Genomic DNA, 17,818 nt, shown 5'->3' with positions numbered 1-17,818 from the left:
CTGTCTCATGACAAAAATATGAAAAATAGTTTAGAATTGAAGGTTATCATTATTAGTATTCCTTTCAGTACTCATGAAAGTCTCATAACAAAACAGTGTTTCATCATATAGAAAGGAGGCTCCTAGAAGGGGGGGTGAGAATTTGAATAAAAGAAGTGACATCATAGAAATAAAACTGCAAAAGCATTAGCTCAGGAGGCAGAGTATCAACACGTGCTAGTTACCTTGAGGTAAGGTCCCTTTAAATCCAAAGTAAACGTGTGGATTCAGATTCTCTTAACTGCTCAAAGTTAAACTTCTCTTAACTGCTAAATGACAAGATTCAAGTTAAAATGCATGTTCAGCGTTGAATTTTGCAAGTTTCCCTTGGCTTTCGACTTGGAAAAGCTCTGCAAACGGACACTGGGAAAACTTTGGCTTTCAATTTGACTTTGGCATCATGTTATTTGGCTCTTGCACACTAGTTATCTGTTCACATTTACCATAAATAATGACTACAAACCTAACCTGCAACTAGACTGTTGAAGTAACTTCTGGAAGGGTTTGTTTCCTTCTCTTTCCCCCACCCCCTTAAGACTTTTTGTCTTATGGGATTTGTTTGCAATCTGCTAGCTGAAGCTCTGAGGCAAGTTTGCCAGATCTGGGGCTGCATCATCGTTCTGCACATCTGGAAGTGGTTTATGGGCTCTCATTCCTTCAGTGCGGCGTCTGGACCCAGTGCTATTCCTCAGCAGCAGAGAAAGGAAAGAAAACCAGCACAACTCCAAAGTAAACTTTGAAGAGTTTGAAAAAGGAATTGAATCTTAAAACTGTTACTGTGCCCTGTAAGGCCCTTGCGTGGGGGACTTCAAAGGAGGATGATGGTCAAGGAAGCTTTGGCAAGAGTGCTTACAGCTGTGGGCTATCTAGGATCCAAGTAAATAGCTCTACAGCTCTTCAGGAGAGAGGAGTCCCGAATACTGTGCTGCTTTGAAGAGGTAAAAAGACTAATTAAGCAGGAAATATCTGAGCAGTAATGTCACTGTTTCTGAGCTTTCCCTTCTGTAGCCCCTCATTTTGTTACAGTATTTGGCAACTGAGTTAGGGACTGCCAGGTTCCAGGAACTAATGTCTACAGTCAGGAAAAACTGAGTTAATATTTGCAGGGGAACAAGTATTCCTCTTTTTCCTTAAAAATCGGTGGGTAATCAGTCTGAGTTTCTGAGGCTTAGGAATGCTGTAGTTTTGGAACTCAGACTTGTATGAGAGTCTGTCTGAGTTTGTATTTTAAAGTTTAAAACATGCTTCAGTTTATGTTGATTTAATCATTTCTGAAGATACCATGAAGCTGTGTCTATCCAACTTTCATCTTGCAGTGATCATTCATATTGTTTATGACTAGCATTACAAATGTTAATTAAAAGATAGCAGTCAGCTCTATGGAAATCAGGGCAAGATTGTGATTAGCTAAAGTGGGGTTAGAAAGTTACTCCGAGAGTGTAGGGGGTTCTGTTGTCTCTTTGCTTACCTAAATGAGTAAATTTTTTAAGTGGATAAGAAGACAATACTTGTGTGTAATGCGTGAGAGAAGGGCTTTTCAGCAGTGTTTTTTTTTTTTCAACCGATAAGCTTGATTTCCTCTCTGTGTAAATTAATGCCACATGAAGAGAGTGGACTGTCGGAATGTAGACAAGTACTGCAGATGCAAAAGGACTTTCAGAAATACCCTCTCTCACTATGATTTAGTCATCCTTTGTGACCTAAATACACGCGAATATAAGTGGTTTGTAAACAAAGCCATATCTTAACTTTTAAAATATGTTTCTTGTCATTTAACTTGTTAGTCGAAGTAGAGACTGATTTAGGATGCCGCCTGAACTTGAGCATTAACCAATGAGAGGCGTTTAGTTTTGTGACTCAGGTTTCAAGAATTCTTGCTGTTCCGTCTGTCTTCTCAAGGAGTCAGAACAATCTTCATTTTTATGTGTGCATAGAAACCATCATATATCCTTATATATGCTGTAATGTGTCCATATCTGTATGTATGGAAACAGGAAAACCTGGTTTCTGTCCTTATATACAGCTACCATAGTGTAAAGGTTAGCTGCACACACACCACACACACACCTCAACTTCTGGTGCAGTCTTTTACTGTTGTTTTTTTTGTTGGGGATGTTGGGGTTTTTTTTTGCCATAAACAGTAGGTTTGGGTCCAGAATTCAAGTGAATGTTGTATTTCCCATAATCCTGCATTTTAGGGATTATGTTCTGTCTTCTCAAACATAAAGTCATGTCCACTCTTGCTTCTGCTTTAGAAGTACAATTTTAGGGAATGCTAGCTCATTTTCTTCAGCATCACAAATAATGTGCTTAAATACAAGCCACATTGCACAGACTTCCGCCTTACGGTTAGTGGAAGGATACTGCTGTTAGGAAGTATTTTCACTATTGCTTTCAAATTTTCGGAGAGTCTGAAAGACACTGCTCCATTATAAGATTCCCATGTGCTCAGGAACATAACTGCAGCAAGAGATTACTATTTGTGATTGTAATTATGGTTTCGATGAGAAGAGAGATAAATGTAAATGTATTTACAAATTGCATCACTGAGTGTTTTAATACTTATTTGCAGATTATTTTAAAATGTGTTAAAAAATCTTAGTTATTACTAATATAGGTGATTGGATGGAATTTATTAAAATGCTGTTCAACCTATTAGTAGCTTAAATTAAAGTATGTAATAGTTCTATCCCAGAATATTAGTTACTTGTTCCCAAAAAGTTATTTACAAAGATAGAGTTCAGTTTTACCAGGTCAACAGTAAAATTTGATGATGCAAAATCTTGTCCCTGACATAACTAACTAGTATTCACTGCTGGTATTAATGATTTCTCTCTGTCCTTTTTTTTTTTTTAATTATTTTTTTATTTTTATTTTACCACAGATCACAGTTCTCATCCAACAGGACACATGGCTCTTCTAAAGAAAAGTAAGAAAAATTAAAAATATTTGAAATATATATTTTTAAAAGAAAGCAGAAATGTCAAAGGTAATTTGTGCTGCAACTGTTGTCACAGTTACATGCAAATTTATAGTTTTAGTTTTGCTAAATTATGCTTAAGTATACAAATAAGCATTTTTCTGTTAACTAAGTCAGATAAGTATGGCCATAAATACCAATAATTTAAAATTACTCACTACTTTACTGCATCAGACTAGGGGGTCTGGAATTTCCCATGAAGACTGTAGGTAGCTGCTGGTTTCGTGAGGGTTGTGCCTGGAGCACTGAACCTGGATTTTTTACAGAACTCTGCACATTAATGCTCTTCGTACTCTCAATTGAGGTGTGCCCCCAAGAAATTTGGGTTCTCATCAGCGGTCAGGGTCAGTGACTGAAAATGGACTGGCGTGTGCCTTCAATTAGGCACCCAAAATTTCTTTGAAGTCAATGGTTTATTTCCTCAGCTGGTTTAAATTAGCGCAGGTTCGGTGATATCTTTTTACTAATTTCAATTTATTCTCATGCCCAGTTTTGGCCAGTTGTCCCTTTTGATTGAAATAGTTCAAAACTTTGTTCCCTTTGCGCTTTTGTGCACCTTGAATAACTTATATGGTGATGCAAAAGTAACAAAGTAGTCTGATACAAAGAAATCCAGTCATCAGTGTCGCTGTTGATACTGTACTCATTGAACTGTCCTGGTAGCTGCTCCTGCTTGGTTTACGTTGAATAACTTAAGCTTGTACAAGACAGTCTGGTAGGAACTGCAAATCACAATATACAGTAAGGACTTTGCTGTTGCATGCTTTATTTTTGGTTTTACTAATTAAAGTAATTGTATCAAAATGTTTATGTATTTTCAAATATTTTGGAACATTTCTGGTTTCAGTAGCGTGCTGGGTTTGTTTCTCTAGTACATTTAGAGTTTTGCTCAAATACACATTGAAGATCTGAACATTGAAATAATAATAAAAAAATTCTTCTGTATTTGAAGTTTTATCAGGGAAGCGTGAGAGAAGGAAAGTGCTAGGTAAAAATAATTGACTTGTGAAGTCCTGTGATGACAAACACATAACAAACTATCCAAGATGAGAACATTCCAGGCTCCTGATAAAATTCAGAAACATGTGAATTCCCTATTATGGATAATCCATATATATTGGGAGCTTAATGATTGAGTGGGCAAATTATCCATGAAAATCAGGTAGGTGGAAATTATTGTAACAGGGGAGAGATACTATTGAGTTTTTAACATAAAATTTTTAGCTTGATCAAATAACAAGAGAAAGGAGAATTTGATAAGCAGAGCAAATACAGGTTATGGCATGTACTGGTTGCAAATTGCATTTTTTTAAAAAAGGATACCTAGGAATTAGCTATTAGGCTGATTGTTAACAAATTCTCCTTTTTGTTTCAGTTAACCAGATCTTACTGTTACTTCTTGTGTTAACTGTGTGCGCCATTCTGTATAACAAAGTTCACCAAATGCCATCTGCATTAAAGAATGAAACAGGTAAATGACTTGTACTTCTGTTTCATGTATGTTCTTCGTTTATATTCCTTATCTCTTGATTTGAATAGTGCTTTTTGTCTTACTGAATCCTGTTTGCCCTGCAGGAGCGGTTGCATATGGTCTGGGATGTGGAATTTTTTGCTTCTGAATTACTTGAATAAAATAGCAGGAGATCAATAGTAATGGCTAAGAATCATCATTCTAATTCAAATTTTTATCCAGATGTCACCGATGTAGATGGAAGCTGGAGTATATTCGTATTTGTGCTGAACAGTACTGTAGTTCTCAACTGATAATAAACTTTAGTCACGACTTGCCCCTTTCGGAATGTTCTTGGCCTACCTATTCATTTCAGACAGATCATCAAATCTTGACATAATTTACAGCAGAAGTTTTTGCTGGATTTTTTGTAGTGACAGAAACCCACTAGGGTTGATATGGTTGGACTGGTATTAAATGTTTATACTAACAGCTTATTCGCTGTTCCCAAGATAAACAGACTCTGTCTTGGTATAAACCGTATTTTTTGAGTATATTTTTGTTAGGGTTCTTATGAGTTTCATGCTTATGTTTTAACCAGTATAAATATATCCATATAAATTCTGTAAATTAATCAGTGCTAGGGGTAAAAATCTTTCTTAGCAGTAACATGAACTGATTCAGTATTGTTTAGATTTTTTTTTTCCTTTTATCATTTACTTCCTGATGATACAAAATTTTGCACTCTTCCTTTCTAGCCTGCTTCCCAAAGAAGTGAAGCTCGTGCAATTGCACCAGCTCTTCCACTTACCTCCTTCCTTTGATAATTTTGGAACCTATTGTTCAATTTGTACTAAATATAACTGAGAAGTAGAAGTCTCAAAGGTATTCAAACTTCTTTAGGCTTCATGTGAATAAGCAGCTAGGTGGAGGACAGGCTGACTTGTGCCCCTGCTGAGTAGAAGTTGCCGAGAGCTCCATTATATATTCTGTTTGGAGGCATCCAACAGTCCAGTCAACCTGAATTTAGTTCTGGATTAGCGACAGCTCATGCTGTGTGCCTTGCCAGATGTGGATGTGTATAGGATGTGGTAAGGAAATGGGGTGATTGTGATATGATTCCACTGCTTATGGAACTACATACTCATTCCTATGACACAGATCTGATACTAAAATGTGCTTAATTTTCTATTATAATGCCTATTTCTGTTTCTTATAGTTGATTTGGAGAGTCCTGAGGAAATGGAAGAAGAAATCCCAGTCGTAATCTGCGCTGCTGCGGGCAGAATGGGTGCAACTGTAGCAGCAATCAGTAGCATCTACAGCAATACAGAGGCTAATGTTTTGTTCTACATAGTTGGGCTGAAGACTACCATCCCACATATTCGGTATGTACCAGCCTTACTTTGTTTCATGCTGTAGTTAGGACCAGGTTGTTGCTCTCCTTATCATGGGCATAGACTTCGGAGGACTTTTCAGGGAAATGCTTCTCCCCTTTATTTAAGTAGTACTAGTACTTGTACTAAGCAATTCCCAGGATTCTCTATGTGCAGGAAAAGAGCATTTTGCCCCATGCAAGGTACTGACTAGTGTAAAGCGGTGTGAAATAGCCAGGCTATGCCCACACCTGTGCTCTCTGCCTTTTGTAGATTGTCTGCAGAAGGGTCTGCAGTAAGGTAAGTATATACGTGCTTACTTGTCACAGTCCCACTTTATGATGCTGCACTTACCTGTCATCTGTCACCGTGTCTTAAGCTTCAGAGCAGAAAAACTTGCTGTTTAAAGCTAATTACAGCTAAGAGGGTGTATTAAAGGTTATAAATAGAGGCCTGAAGAAGCTTGTAATGAAAGCACGTTTGGGTGTTAAAATTTGCAAACATTGTCTAAACGAGGAGGGAAGTGTGAATCAAAATCAAAGCAGATTTCTTAGCTGTTCTCACCTCTGGCTACTACACTTCTGTAGCCTGTGTACTCTCAATTTGTGTCAAAGTGAAAGGATGTAATGAGTGGAGTTCCACAGGGAGGTTTTCTCATCCAGTTCATCAGTAACCTAGATAATAGATTAGAGAATGTTCTTTATGAACCTGCAGATGGCATGAAGCTGGAAAAGAGACAGCAGATATCATGAAGACAAGAGCTGAAAACAAACTAATCATGGTGAATTGAAAAAATGAACTGTGAAATGTGATGAAATTCAGTAGAAGCAATGACAAGGTAATATAGGTGGGAATAGATGATTCTGTTGGTTCAGGGTGAAGCAAGAGTTTGGTAGCACTCATTTGGAAAACTACAGAATTATGACTGATAACTGACCACACTGATTAAAAAAGAAAAAGGCATGCATCGTAGTGGATGCACATGTTGACATATACGACCACAGGAGATGTGAGGAAACCTTTTTCTGATCTTGCAGACATTATTAAGACATCAGAAAAAGTGTAGTGTTTAGTTCTAGGTGTCTTCAGGAAGGATTTAGAAGAGAGGTCAGAGGAGAAAATAAGCAATGGTGTCAAGAAGCCTGACAAAATAATGAAAGAATTAGTTTAGTCTAAAGAAAATATAGTTTGGAGGTGATGTGGCAGTCATCCTGAAGGATGTAAAACTTTAAAAGGGTGAAAACTAACCTCTGCTTTAAAAGCACAGTAGACAGGATAAGAAAAAATGGTCTTTAAATGCAGTAAGAAAGCTAGAAAAATAACATTTAATGCTAGTGATGGTGAAAGATGGGTTGTTTGGGCAATATGTGGAGTCTCAGTTTTTGGCAGTTGGTTGGGTTTTCTGGGTGTTGTTTTTGTTTTGTTTGTTGGTTTGGGTTTTTTTTAAGAACAGGTTAAATGTCTGTATGCAATAGCTGTAGACATAAGTGATTTTGTCTTGGGATAGAATATATTGAGGAGCTTTCAAAGGTCTCTTATTCTGCTATGAGTCTGTGAATTTAATACTGGAGGTACTTGCCACACGCTCAATATTTCTTTTATCACTTCTTTTTTATCACAGAAAATGGATTGAAAATTCTAAACTGAAAGAAATAAAATTTAAGGTTGTGGAATTCAACCCTATGGTACTAAAAGGAAAAATCAGACAAGATGCATCGCGTCCTGAGCTACTGCAGCCTGTGAGTAAATGAACACCACATAACAAATTTTCAGGGGTTTTAACGCTTATTACAGGCTTTAAAATGTCCTAGATCGCTGTTCAATTACACAAGAGGAGTGTAAGACAGAGAAGCCACATCAGGTCCAAACACTATGCCCACACTCCAGAAGGAAAAAATGTATTGTAAGAAGCTCCTTGCAATTTGTCTGTCTTGCTGGGACCCCATTATTTGGTGGCATAAACTTGGTAATTTGAATGTGTCATATCTTTAAGAATATATTCAGTGTTTGTTGGAGGAAGATCTAATAGTGTTCTTTGTGCCTCCATGATGCTGAGTTGGCTGCATTCTGCTCATGTCCAGGGTTAATTCAGAGGCTAATGACTAACCTAAATATTACTAGCTGTCAGAAAAGGCAAATCAGATGCTAGAAATAATTAGGAAAGGAGTAAGGATCAAAATAGAGAACATCATTATGCCACAATATGAATCCATAGTTTTCCCTCATCCTAAACGCTGTGTGCAATCTTTGTCCCCTTATCTGAAAAAAGATGTAGCACCACCAGAAGATGTTCAGGTCTGTTCAGAATGTTTATTCTTGCTGCCCTTCTCTGAGCCTTTGACATTTCTAATACATGGAAAAGATTTAATGCAAGGAATCAGTGGGTTAAAACTGTATAGCCTGGAAATGTGGCTTTTAGTGAGAAAATAGTAGAGGTCTACAGAACTGAGTGGCACGGAGGACTGGATGGGGGATGGTTGCTCACTATCGCTTCCAATGCAAGAGCTAATGGCCATTAGATTAAATTAGTAGGAATCACAGTCAGAACAAACAAGAAACATTGCACATTTTTCATGCAATGGGTACTAAACTTCTAGAATTCCTCACCGAAAGGTCTTGTGAATGTAAATTTACAGGGATTCAGTGAGGACTGAAGTTTATATTTAGACAGATCATTTCTGGTTCAGAAAATCCCTTGAGCTGGAAATAGCTGAGAACTAGGAGAATATACTTGGAGCAACTTTTCTGTATGCTTGCTCTCTTATTTTTCACTGAGTATCTGCTTAGGACCACTCTGAAGGCAGGTGCTGGGTAAAACGGTCTGCATCAGTATGGTTGTTCTTACGTTCGCAGTCCCCTTTCCCTCTGCTGGGTTCTTCGTTGCTATTGTAGAAGTTGTTATCCCATGTCTGTGCCACCAGTCAAACCATTTCTATAGAGTGGAATGATGGCACTATTAAATTTGAAGTGTTTTTTATGATGTATGCTATAAAAAATGCATTAGGAAGAGCACTGCCAGCAAGTCCAGGAAGGTGATCGTTCCTCCTTACTCAGCACTGGTGAGGCTGCATCAGGAGTACTGTGTCTAGTTCTGAGCTCCCCAGTACAAGAAAGATATGGACTTATGGGGTGAGTCCAGCGCAGGCCTGCAAAGATGATTAAGGGACTGGAGTATGTTTTATATGAGCAGAAGCTGGGAGAGCTGAGGCTCTTCAGCCTGGAGAAGAGAAGGCTCAGGAGGATCTTATCAATGCGTAGAAATACCCAAGGGGAGAGACAAGAGGCAACAGGCACAAATTAAAATATGTGAAATTTCCTCTGAGCAGAAGAGTGAAGGTGGTCAAACACTGGAGCAGGTTGCCCAAAGTGGCTGTTGAGTTTTCATCTGTGGAGATATTCAAAACCCATTTGGGCATGGTCCCTGGCAGCTTGCTTGAATGGAGCCTGCTTGAGAAGAGGGGTTGGACAAGATGGTCTCAAAAGGCTCCTTCCAACAGAAATGATTCTGTGATTCTGGGAAGAAGCAACTGTTTTGGGCTGTTTGGTTGGGGCCATAGTAAATTAAATAGGGATAAATAATAATAATAATGGATTCAGGATACTAGTAAAGATACTAGTAAAGCTGGAGGGAGGAAGCAAATGATTGCTGGCGAGTGCTCAATGAAGAGAGAAATTAAAACTGATTGTTAATAGAGACAGAAGCGTGAGACTACTACATTAAACAGCTTTACCATTTAGTCTTTACCTTTTTTTTTCTGTTTAATAGCTGAACTTCGTTCGGTTTTATCTCCCTCTACTTATCCAGAAACATGAGAAAGTAATATATTTGGATGATGATATCATTGTTCAAGGTAAGTTGTCATCCAAAAAGCCATTTCTAGCAGAACTAAAATAAAAGTTATTGCAGCTTTTACAGTCGTTTGGAAATATGAGATATGATAGAAACTGAGGCAGCTGCTAGGAACGTTGCACTCAGGAAAACTACAAATAATCTGTTTGTTTAAAGGAATGTCTGAAGAAGAACTTCCTATATTTTTTGAGTAGTGGATTTTGATCAAAATTGTATGTATGTGTTTAATTTTAATTGAATCTGGTCAATTGCTGAAAGATATGATGGATTTCACTTAGATACTGCAATATTTATTGTTAAGTACGTGACATGCATTTCCTGCTAGTATTCGAATTCCCCCAAATGCTACTAGTTCCTTATCCAGAATTGCTGTTCTTGAGAGCAAGAGGAATTTACTCAAATGAGAGGGTTAAAATTCCAAACACTCAGAATAGGATTTGGAGCATCTTCAGCTCAGAATCCATCGCAATTTGCAGAATCATGATCAAAGATTTCAGAGTTCCTAGACAAATGGGAGCAGTTAGAAGACATTCAAATCCTGAAAAAAAAAATTTTTTTCATACAAAGCAATCTAATTAGAGGAACTACTGTTTTTTTAAAGATTAATTTATCATTTTTTTCTTGTCTGTTTTCCAGTATATTTTTCGTCTCTGTAGAGTTGTTGTCCTCCCATGTTTTATCATATTGTCTTGCTGTTGTTTTATAACATTTTTTAATCAGAGTGTTGTGGTTTAACGGTGGTGGGCAGCTCAGCACCACACAGCCACTCTCTCACTTCCCCCAGATCCCCGCTCCCAGTGGGAATGGGGGAAGGAGGAAAGAAAGAATAAAAGCAAGAAAACTTGAGGACCAAGATAAAATAAACAAACAAATAAATTTTTAATAAGTGAAGGATAAGTGGAAGAAGAGAGAAGAAAACAAAACAAGTGATGTAAAGGCAACTCACCACTTCCAGTGGGTAGACTGATGCCCAGCCAGTTCCCCAGTAAAAGCTGGCTAACCACCCACCCCACCCCAAGCCCACTCTTTCCCATTTTATTGCTGAGCATGACATTATGTGCTATGGAGTATCTCTTTGGTCATTTTGGGTCATCTGCCCGGTTGTGTCCCCTTCCAGCCTATTGCGCACCCCCTGACCTAGTCACTGGGTGGGGGGGCAAGTGAGAAACAGAAGGCCTTGATACTGTGCAAACACTGTTCAGTAAAAGCTAGAACATTAGTGTGTTATCAGTACCGTGTTGGTCAAAAATCTAAATCCCAGCACCATATGAGCTGCTATGAAGAAAATTAACCCTATCCTTGCCAGGTGTCCTGGTTTGAGGTAAAACAGAACCAATTTTCTTTTCGGTAATTTTACAGGCATCAGAGAGAGAGATTAAATTGAAAGTAGAAAACACAGTAGAGGGAAGTCTTGCATGCCACTGCAGTATCTGGCCTACAGTATTTTCCAGATACTGTGATTATTACTTTCTTGACAGATATACAGGAAACATAGTGTCCCCTACTGGGGAGAGCATCTGTCGCTTGTTTTAGTGGCCAGCCCATCCCAAACCACGACAGCAGGCCCAGTACGCGGGGACAACAAAACCTTTTTACCTGTCCTTCTTAAACGTTAAAGGAATGTTCCTATGAAAATTTCCTTTGGAAAGGACTGAGTATAACTATAATAAATTCTTTGGTCTAGGTTAATGTTTGCTGTAAAACATTAAGATCAGTGAATTTACATATGACAAAAGTATAATTTTATTCTCCACTGCTTCTCTGCATCTTTTTATAGTTTTGTCTCTTTAGTGGCAGATTTCAGAACATCCGCACTTAAAGGGGCCACTATTAGCTGCTTTATAAAATATGATTCATCTGCTTTGCCTGTCTCATTTTAATTTGCAATAGACTTCGTATCACAGTTTCTTCAACATGTGTGTTTCCAGTCGTCTCTGCTTCTTGGTTTTGTTGTTCTGTCTGTCATCAAGAGGCAACAGCAATATTTAACTCTTTGAAAGATTCTTAAAGTCTTCATTTACACTCCAGTTTCACGAGCACTTTAAGCTGGGCCCACCACTTCCCCTGCATCCCTCCTCCTTGCACCTGTGCAGGTGTTCACCAGACAAGGAACTACTGGAGAGAGTCCAGCAGAGGGTATGAAGATGATCAGGGGACTGGAGCATCTCTCTGACGGGGAAAGGCTGAGACACCTGGGTCTGTTCAGCCTGGAGAGGAGAAGACTGAGAGGGAAAGTCACCAATGCTTATAAATATCTAAAGGGCGGGTGTCGAGAGGACGGGGCCAGACTCTTTTCAGTGGTGCCCAGCGACAGGACAAGGGGCAACGGGCACAAACTGGAACACCGGAAATTCCATCTCAACATGAGGAGAAACTACTTTACTTTGAGGGTGACAGAGCACTGGAGCAGGCTGCCCAGAGAGGTTGTAGAGTCATCTCTGGAGATATTCAAAACCCGCCTGGATGCAATCCTGTGCACCTTGCCTTAGATGAACCAGCTTTAGCAGGGGGGTTGGACTAGATGACCTCATAAGGTCCCTTCCAACGATTCTGTGAAATGTGATTACTTTCAGCCTAAATTAGTTCCCTGGTAGGACTCAAGGCAGCGTGGCTAGGAGAAGAGAGGAGGTAGGGCTTTCTCTTTCATTAGGGGTGTCAGTTTATGTCAGATGATCGTGTTTCTGGAGCCGCAGGGTATAGGTGCAGTTTCACGTTACAGCTCATGGTAGGCTGCTGCTGATGGAAGTGGCCTCTCCTGTCCTCAGGCAGCTCTTGTTACTTGTGTCATATCTACAGTTCTGCAGCTGCAGAATAAGCTGATTCAGCTGGTTGACCTGGCAGAAGACTAGTGGTACAAAAAAATAACGAAAAACCAACCTTTTTAAAAATTTTTTTTCCTTTGCTTCAGCCAGACTATCTTGCTCACCCTTGGGCCATGCAACGATAGCGCCCAGAAGAAGGGAATAAAGATGGACATGTGGGAGTGTGGTGGAGGGAGGAAGCCTTTTCTGGCAGCTGCTCCCCATGTCTCAGCTGTAATGTGAGACTGTGCTCTCTGTCAGATTGTCTCTGCAACGGGAGTGAGTGAGGCTTCTTAGAGCATAAGGAGTGAATGGGGTTTTCTGTGTTTAACTTTGGGATCGTTTATTTGTTTGTCCTTGCTTTCTGCAAAGCAGTAAAAATGAAACATACTGAATTTGGAGTGTCAGCCCAGAATGGTTTGGTTTGGTTTTTTTTTGGTTTGTTTGGTTTTTTTTGGGTTGGTTTTTTTTGGTGGTGTTTTTTTTTTTTTTTAATTTTTCTGCTTTTCTCTTGAAAAGCAGAAGCTATTTAGAATCAGGAGAAAATACTTGGCAAGGCATGTTGATCTTCAACAATTAAGTGTCCTATTGATTCAAATTCTATTTCTTGGTGGGACATGAGTCCTAAACCAAGTTTTCCAACCAGCTGATGACTTCAGACAAAGAAATAACCTCTGCTTATTTCAGAAATAGTAGTTCCACTGTTTGCAGTATGGGGAGTATTTTCAGTTACTAGTCTTTTAATGAGTCACCTCAGGCTGCTGGGCCATATGTGGCCTGCCAAGATAGTTCATCTTTCCTGTGACCATCCCATGGCCAGCAGCAAAGCTGGTAGCTGTAGGGGTTTTGGATGCAGACTCATTCAATTGCTGGGGCAGCGCTGTGCTTCCCACCTGCCCTGAAACTCTTCTGCCACATCATGGGTACCTGCTGATTAAAGGTGATGAGTGAGATGCCAAGCGTTACGTTATTTCCCTCCACCAGGAAGGAGTTGGGTGGTCTGTGAAGCCAGCAGGGAATGGTCAAGTGTGACAGGCACATTTCAACTGGCCGGTGCTGGGAATCCAGGTATCTTACTGGGAGGTATAAATGCAGTAGCACTAGGAAAAAAATGATCTGTGCAAGAGATTGAAGTAGCACTTCTGTGGGACTTGAAGAGGCTCAGAAAAATTGCCTGTGCCCTCCTTATCCCAAAGGCAAGCTCTATGAATGCAGAACTTTATAACCAGGCTTCTTAACGGTGTAGTCGGCTTCTGCTGTAGCTGATTTTGGACATTCAGACCAGACTATGGACGTGTTGAAAATTGATGATAATATCTTAAGATAGACCTTAGACATCCAAGCGGAGGACTCAAATTTGAAAATTGTTCCATATTACAAAATCAGCCTTCGTTAATATCTGGGCTATGCCCTAAAACTGGTAGGTTTGTAAGTAACGTATGAGAACAGAAGTTATCTTATCAACTCTGTAGCAGTGAAGCGGAGTTCCTCATGCTTTTGATCTTTCTGTAATCAGGTGACATCCAAGAACTCTATGATACTAAGTTAGCTCCTGGACATGCTGCAGCTTTTTCAGATGATTGTGATCTGCCTTCTACACATGAAATGGTTAGAAGTGTAGGGATGCAGGTAAGATGCCATTTTGGAATTCTAATGAGAAATGTATTTACCCACAAATGTAAGGTGATTTTGTATGTCTTCCCTGAAGTGAAAATTATATTTTTATTTTTGCAGTAGTTTTGTAATAGTTTTACATGTAATTAAGAACTAATTTTTGTAGTAACTCTATAATGATATGGTGTTATGCAGAGTTGTTTTCTGTAATTTAAATCTCTATTGCTCTTTGGATTCTACTAAATTGTTTGGTATTTTGCTATCAGCAGATCACGAGCACTTAATGGAAAATATAATGGAGAAAGAATATTATGATTTGTAGTAGTCAAAATGGGAACAAAACTTAGGAAAACAGGTTTAAAGGCTAACTCCTGAGCTGAGTTTCCCGGAGCTGTCAGTAAGTCCCTCTAGCATTAGAGCTGTACAAGTGTGATGCTATATCATTTAGACTGAGTTACAGAAAGGCAAACACGTGGTGAGGGAAAAGCCTTATCAAACTCACATGGAATGATACTGTGGAAAAAGTAATTCAGTAGCTGGAAGTATCCTGCCTTTCAGCCTTGTGTCATACAGAAATCAAGACAGGTAACCATCTCTAGAAACTCAGCTTTGGGAGCACATATTTAGTCTCCATGTGAGTGGTAGACAGATGCATTTACTGTTACCTTTATAGAGATTTATAGGTGATAAAGCTACTTTTTATTTATTTATTTATTTCTTAGAACACGTACATGGGATTCCTGGACTACAGAAAGCAAGCAATTAGAGATCTTGGCATCAGCCCCAGCACCTGCTCCTTTAATCCTGGAGTAATTGTTGCTAACATGACTGAATGGAAACATCAACGGATTACAAAGCAATTGGAAAAGTGGATGCAAAGAAATGTAGAGTATGTGTGGAAATCTAGCTTTGCACTTCACTTTTAACACTCATTTTACAGTTTTATTCTCTGTTTAAAAGCTCTTAGAAGTTTTTTTTAACTCCAAGCAGTCTTTCTTTGAGATCTCATCAAGTGAAGTAACTCATGTTCCAGAAATTCCATCTGCTTAAATCTGATCAATTTTGTACCAGGAAATGACCATCTGAAAATTTAGTCTCATGTTTAATCACAAACCACACTTCATCCTGAGGGACACTGAGAACACATGGTTCTTGTTTTGGGTGACCAACCTCACTTGGGATCAAGTCACTTACGATCTTCCCTTCCTGAGGCTGGCTTAAAGGAGGAGGAATGTTTCCTTGTTTGTGTGGGGTCTCTCCTATTGTAATGTCAGCCAAACTGTACTTGGACACCATATTTCTTAAATGCCAATAGAAAACACTTCTTTTATAGATGAACAAAATTTGACATGAAAGATATTTTTTTGGCATTGACTGTGAATAAGTCACGACATAGTAAAACAATCACTGTTAATTTTTTTTGGTAGTTCACTGTTAACCTGTATTTGCAAACTTGACATTACTTTCTTCCTCTGCAAAGGGTTAAATTTAAATTTAGCAAGGCTAAACTGAAACTGAATAGTTTGTTGCTATTGGACTATGTCCATTACTTGTCAGTTTCAGAAAGGAACAGAGGAGAGACACAAATGACAAGCATGTGAATGAATGAAAAGCCAAATGTCTTTCTCTTACTCTGTTTATGCAACATATCCCGACAAGCTATTGCTGGGCTTTTTAAGAGGTTGAAAAAAGTCCGTTAATATTACTGCAAATTTTATCTATGAAGTTGATTTTATACCTTCATAACACATTCATGTTCCTTTTAGCTGGATTTTGAAATGACAGTGAAATAAATTGCTTAGCAGTTGAAACCCAGTTTTGGAGGAAGGTTATTATTTTTTATTTTTTTTGTTCTGTGGCCTCTAAGCATCTTGGTACTTCCCAGGTTTCCTCCTTGTTGGGCAGTCAGGTGGCACAGTGTCCCGTAGCTGGGATGGCTTTGCCCACGTGCTGACCGGTTGTCCAGGCCAAAATATGTTTGATTCCTTAACGTTAACAGCTTTTTTTCTACTGTAAACTTTGTCAGCCTTGCAGGCTATATGAAGTATATCGAGTTATTTGGCTTCATGTTGGGTTTGACTCCCATTTTGCTTGGTAGCAACGATTCCCTCAACAGGAATCGGAGTTGCAAATACAAGCAATTAACAGCATTAGGAAGGAGTATGCTGAAAACTGGTCTGTACAAAACGATTTTGAATTTTTCCAGAATACTTATGTTAATCTTCTGCCTTTTGTACTAAAGATTCTTTGATTGAAGTTTTGAATGTTTTCTTTTTTCCTTTTGCAGGGAAAACCTCTACAGCAGCACCCTTGGGGGTGGTGTGGCAACTTCTCCAATGCTGATTGTGTTTCATGGAAAGTATTCCGCTATTAATCCGATGTGGCACATAAGGCATCTTGGTAAGTTTAACTTCCCACCATGCACAGTTGGAACTAAATAAAGAGAGCGGTTTGTAAAATTCCAGTACAGGACCTTATGTTGCTTTACCTCAATGCGTTACTTTGTAACTGAGATGCACAGCCTGTAATCCCTGCTTCCCCCAACACTCATTAGTCCTGCTCTTTTCAGGGTAGGGCAGAACGTGGGGGTTCCCCACAGGTGTGATTATGAAAATACCTTAACAGGTCAAGTAAACAAAGTAATTGCACCCCCGCAAAAAGCCTGAAACCCTAATAGTCATTAAATTGGATAAAAAAAGGAAAAAAAAAAAACCAAATACAAAGGACAAAGTTACATGTTTGAAGACCAGATAAGTTATTTTGTCATGAACTATGGAAAGAATATGTAAAAGATCTGAATACAGCAAGAGACTGAACAAAATCAGATGCTCTTTTAGTAGACACAGTAGAAGAAGACGGGATGTCTGGCAGTGTTTGTGTATTCAACATTCTGCAGGATGTAGTTACCTTTCACCTTGTAATAGTGAATTATCCTGGGAAAAAGATAATGGCTTAGCTGGTACGGTAAAATGAATAGTAAAAGGAATTTTTTTTTAACCCCAGCTATGCGAAGATGTTAAAAGTGTTGAGAAGAAACTTGCTGAGATTTTTTGCTGATGCAGTATTAGAGGCATGAAGCCGAAAAAAAGCTACTCTGTCATCCAACTAGTTGTCTATTAACAGGTGAAATGGTACTGATCAGACTTCTTAAGAAAATAACTCAGTTTACCTCACTCCATAGTGTCCTCCACTATTAAAAACTGGATTAATTTTTTGGATTAATTTTTTTTTTTTTACTCTGCCCCTGCAGGTTGGAGTCCCGATACCCGTTACTCAGAGCATTTTCTTCAAGAAGCTAAACTACTTCATTGGAATGGGAGATACAAACCTTGGGACTATCCCAGTGTTCACACCGATCTCTGGGAAAACTGGTTTATTCCTGACCCTTCAGGGAAGTTCAAATTAACTCGTCCTGATAGCTGATACTGAAACCACTTAAATGCATCCATACGCTATGTTCTGTGGTATGTAATAGTTTGAGATGCAACACGTTGTATAATTAACTGATTTTAGAAAACTAAGTATTTGTTAAATATATGAATAAATGACCATCAGTTTTGTGTGCTCATGGCTGGAGAGGGAGCCCAGAATGACAGTTAAACAGTTCAGATCATCTTGACTTTCATTTACGGTCAGGAAACAAGTTTATTTGACAACGAAGTATTTTCATTAAATGTTTAGAGAGGTGAAATTCAGTGCCAGACAAGT

At 38.8% G+C, this 17,818-nt stretch overlaps 1 protein-coding gene across 1 annotated transcript; it reads left to right on the top strand.

Moving 5' to 3' along the window:
• Nucleotides 1-837: 837 nt before the first annotated feature.
• On the top strand, nucleotides 838-17,690 carry GLT8D2 (glycosyltransferase 8 domain containing 2). Its single transcript, XM_063320875.1, has 10 exons — nucleotides 838-977; nucleotides 2,924-2,968; nucleotides 4,395-4,490; nucleotides 5,689-5,857; nucleotides 7,467-7,584; nucleotides 9,612-9,696; nucleotides 14,013-14,125; nucleotides 14,833-14,999; nucleotides 16,398-16,510; nucleotides 17,361-17,690. Exons 2-10 carry the CDS (start codon nucleotides 2,950-2,952, stop codon nucleotides 17,531-17,533), a joined length of 1,053 nt encoding a protein of 350 aa, XP_063176945.1. The 5' UTR covers nucleotides 838-977; nucleotides 2,924-2,949; the 3' UTR covers nucleotides 17,534-17,690.
• Nucleotides 17,691-17,818: the final 128 nt, after the last annotated feature.

Source organism: Chroicocephalus ridibundus, chromosome 1 (assembly GCF_963924245.1).
Source record: "Chroicocephalus ridibundus chromosome 1, bChrRid1.1, whole genome shotgun sequence".
Lineage (NCBI taxonomy): Eukaryota > Metazoa > Chordata > Aves > Charadriiformes > Laridae > Chroicocephalus > Chroicocephalus ridibundus.
The sequence above is the reverse complement of the archived record's forward strand: the minus strand, read 5'-3'. Positions and strand labels throughout refer to the sequence as shown.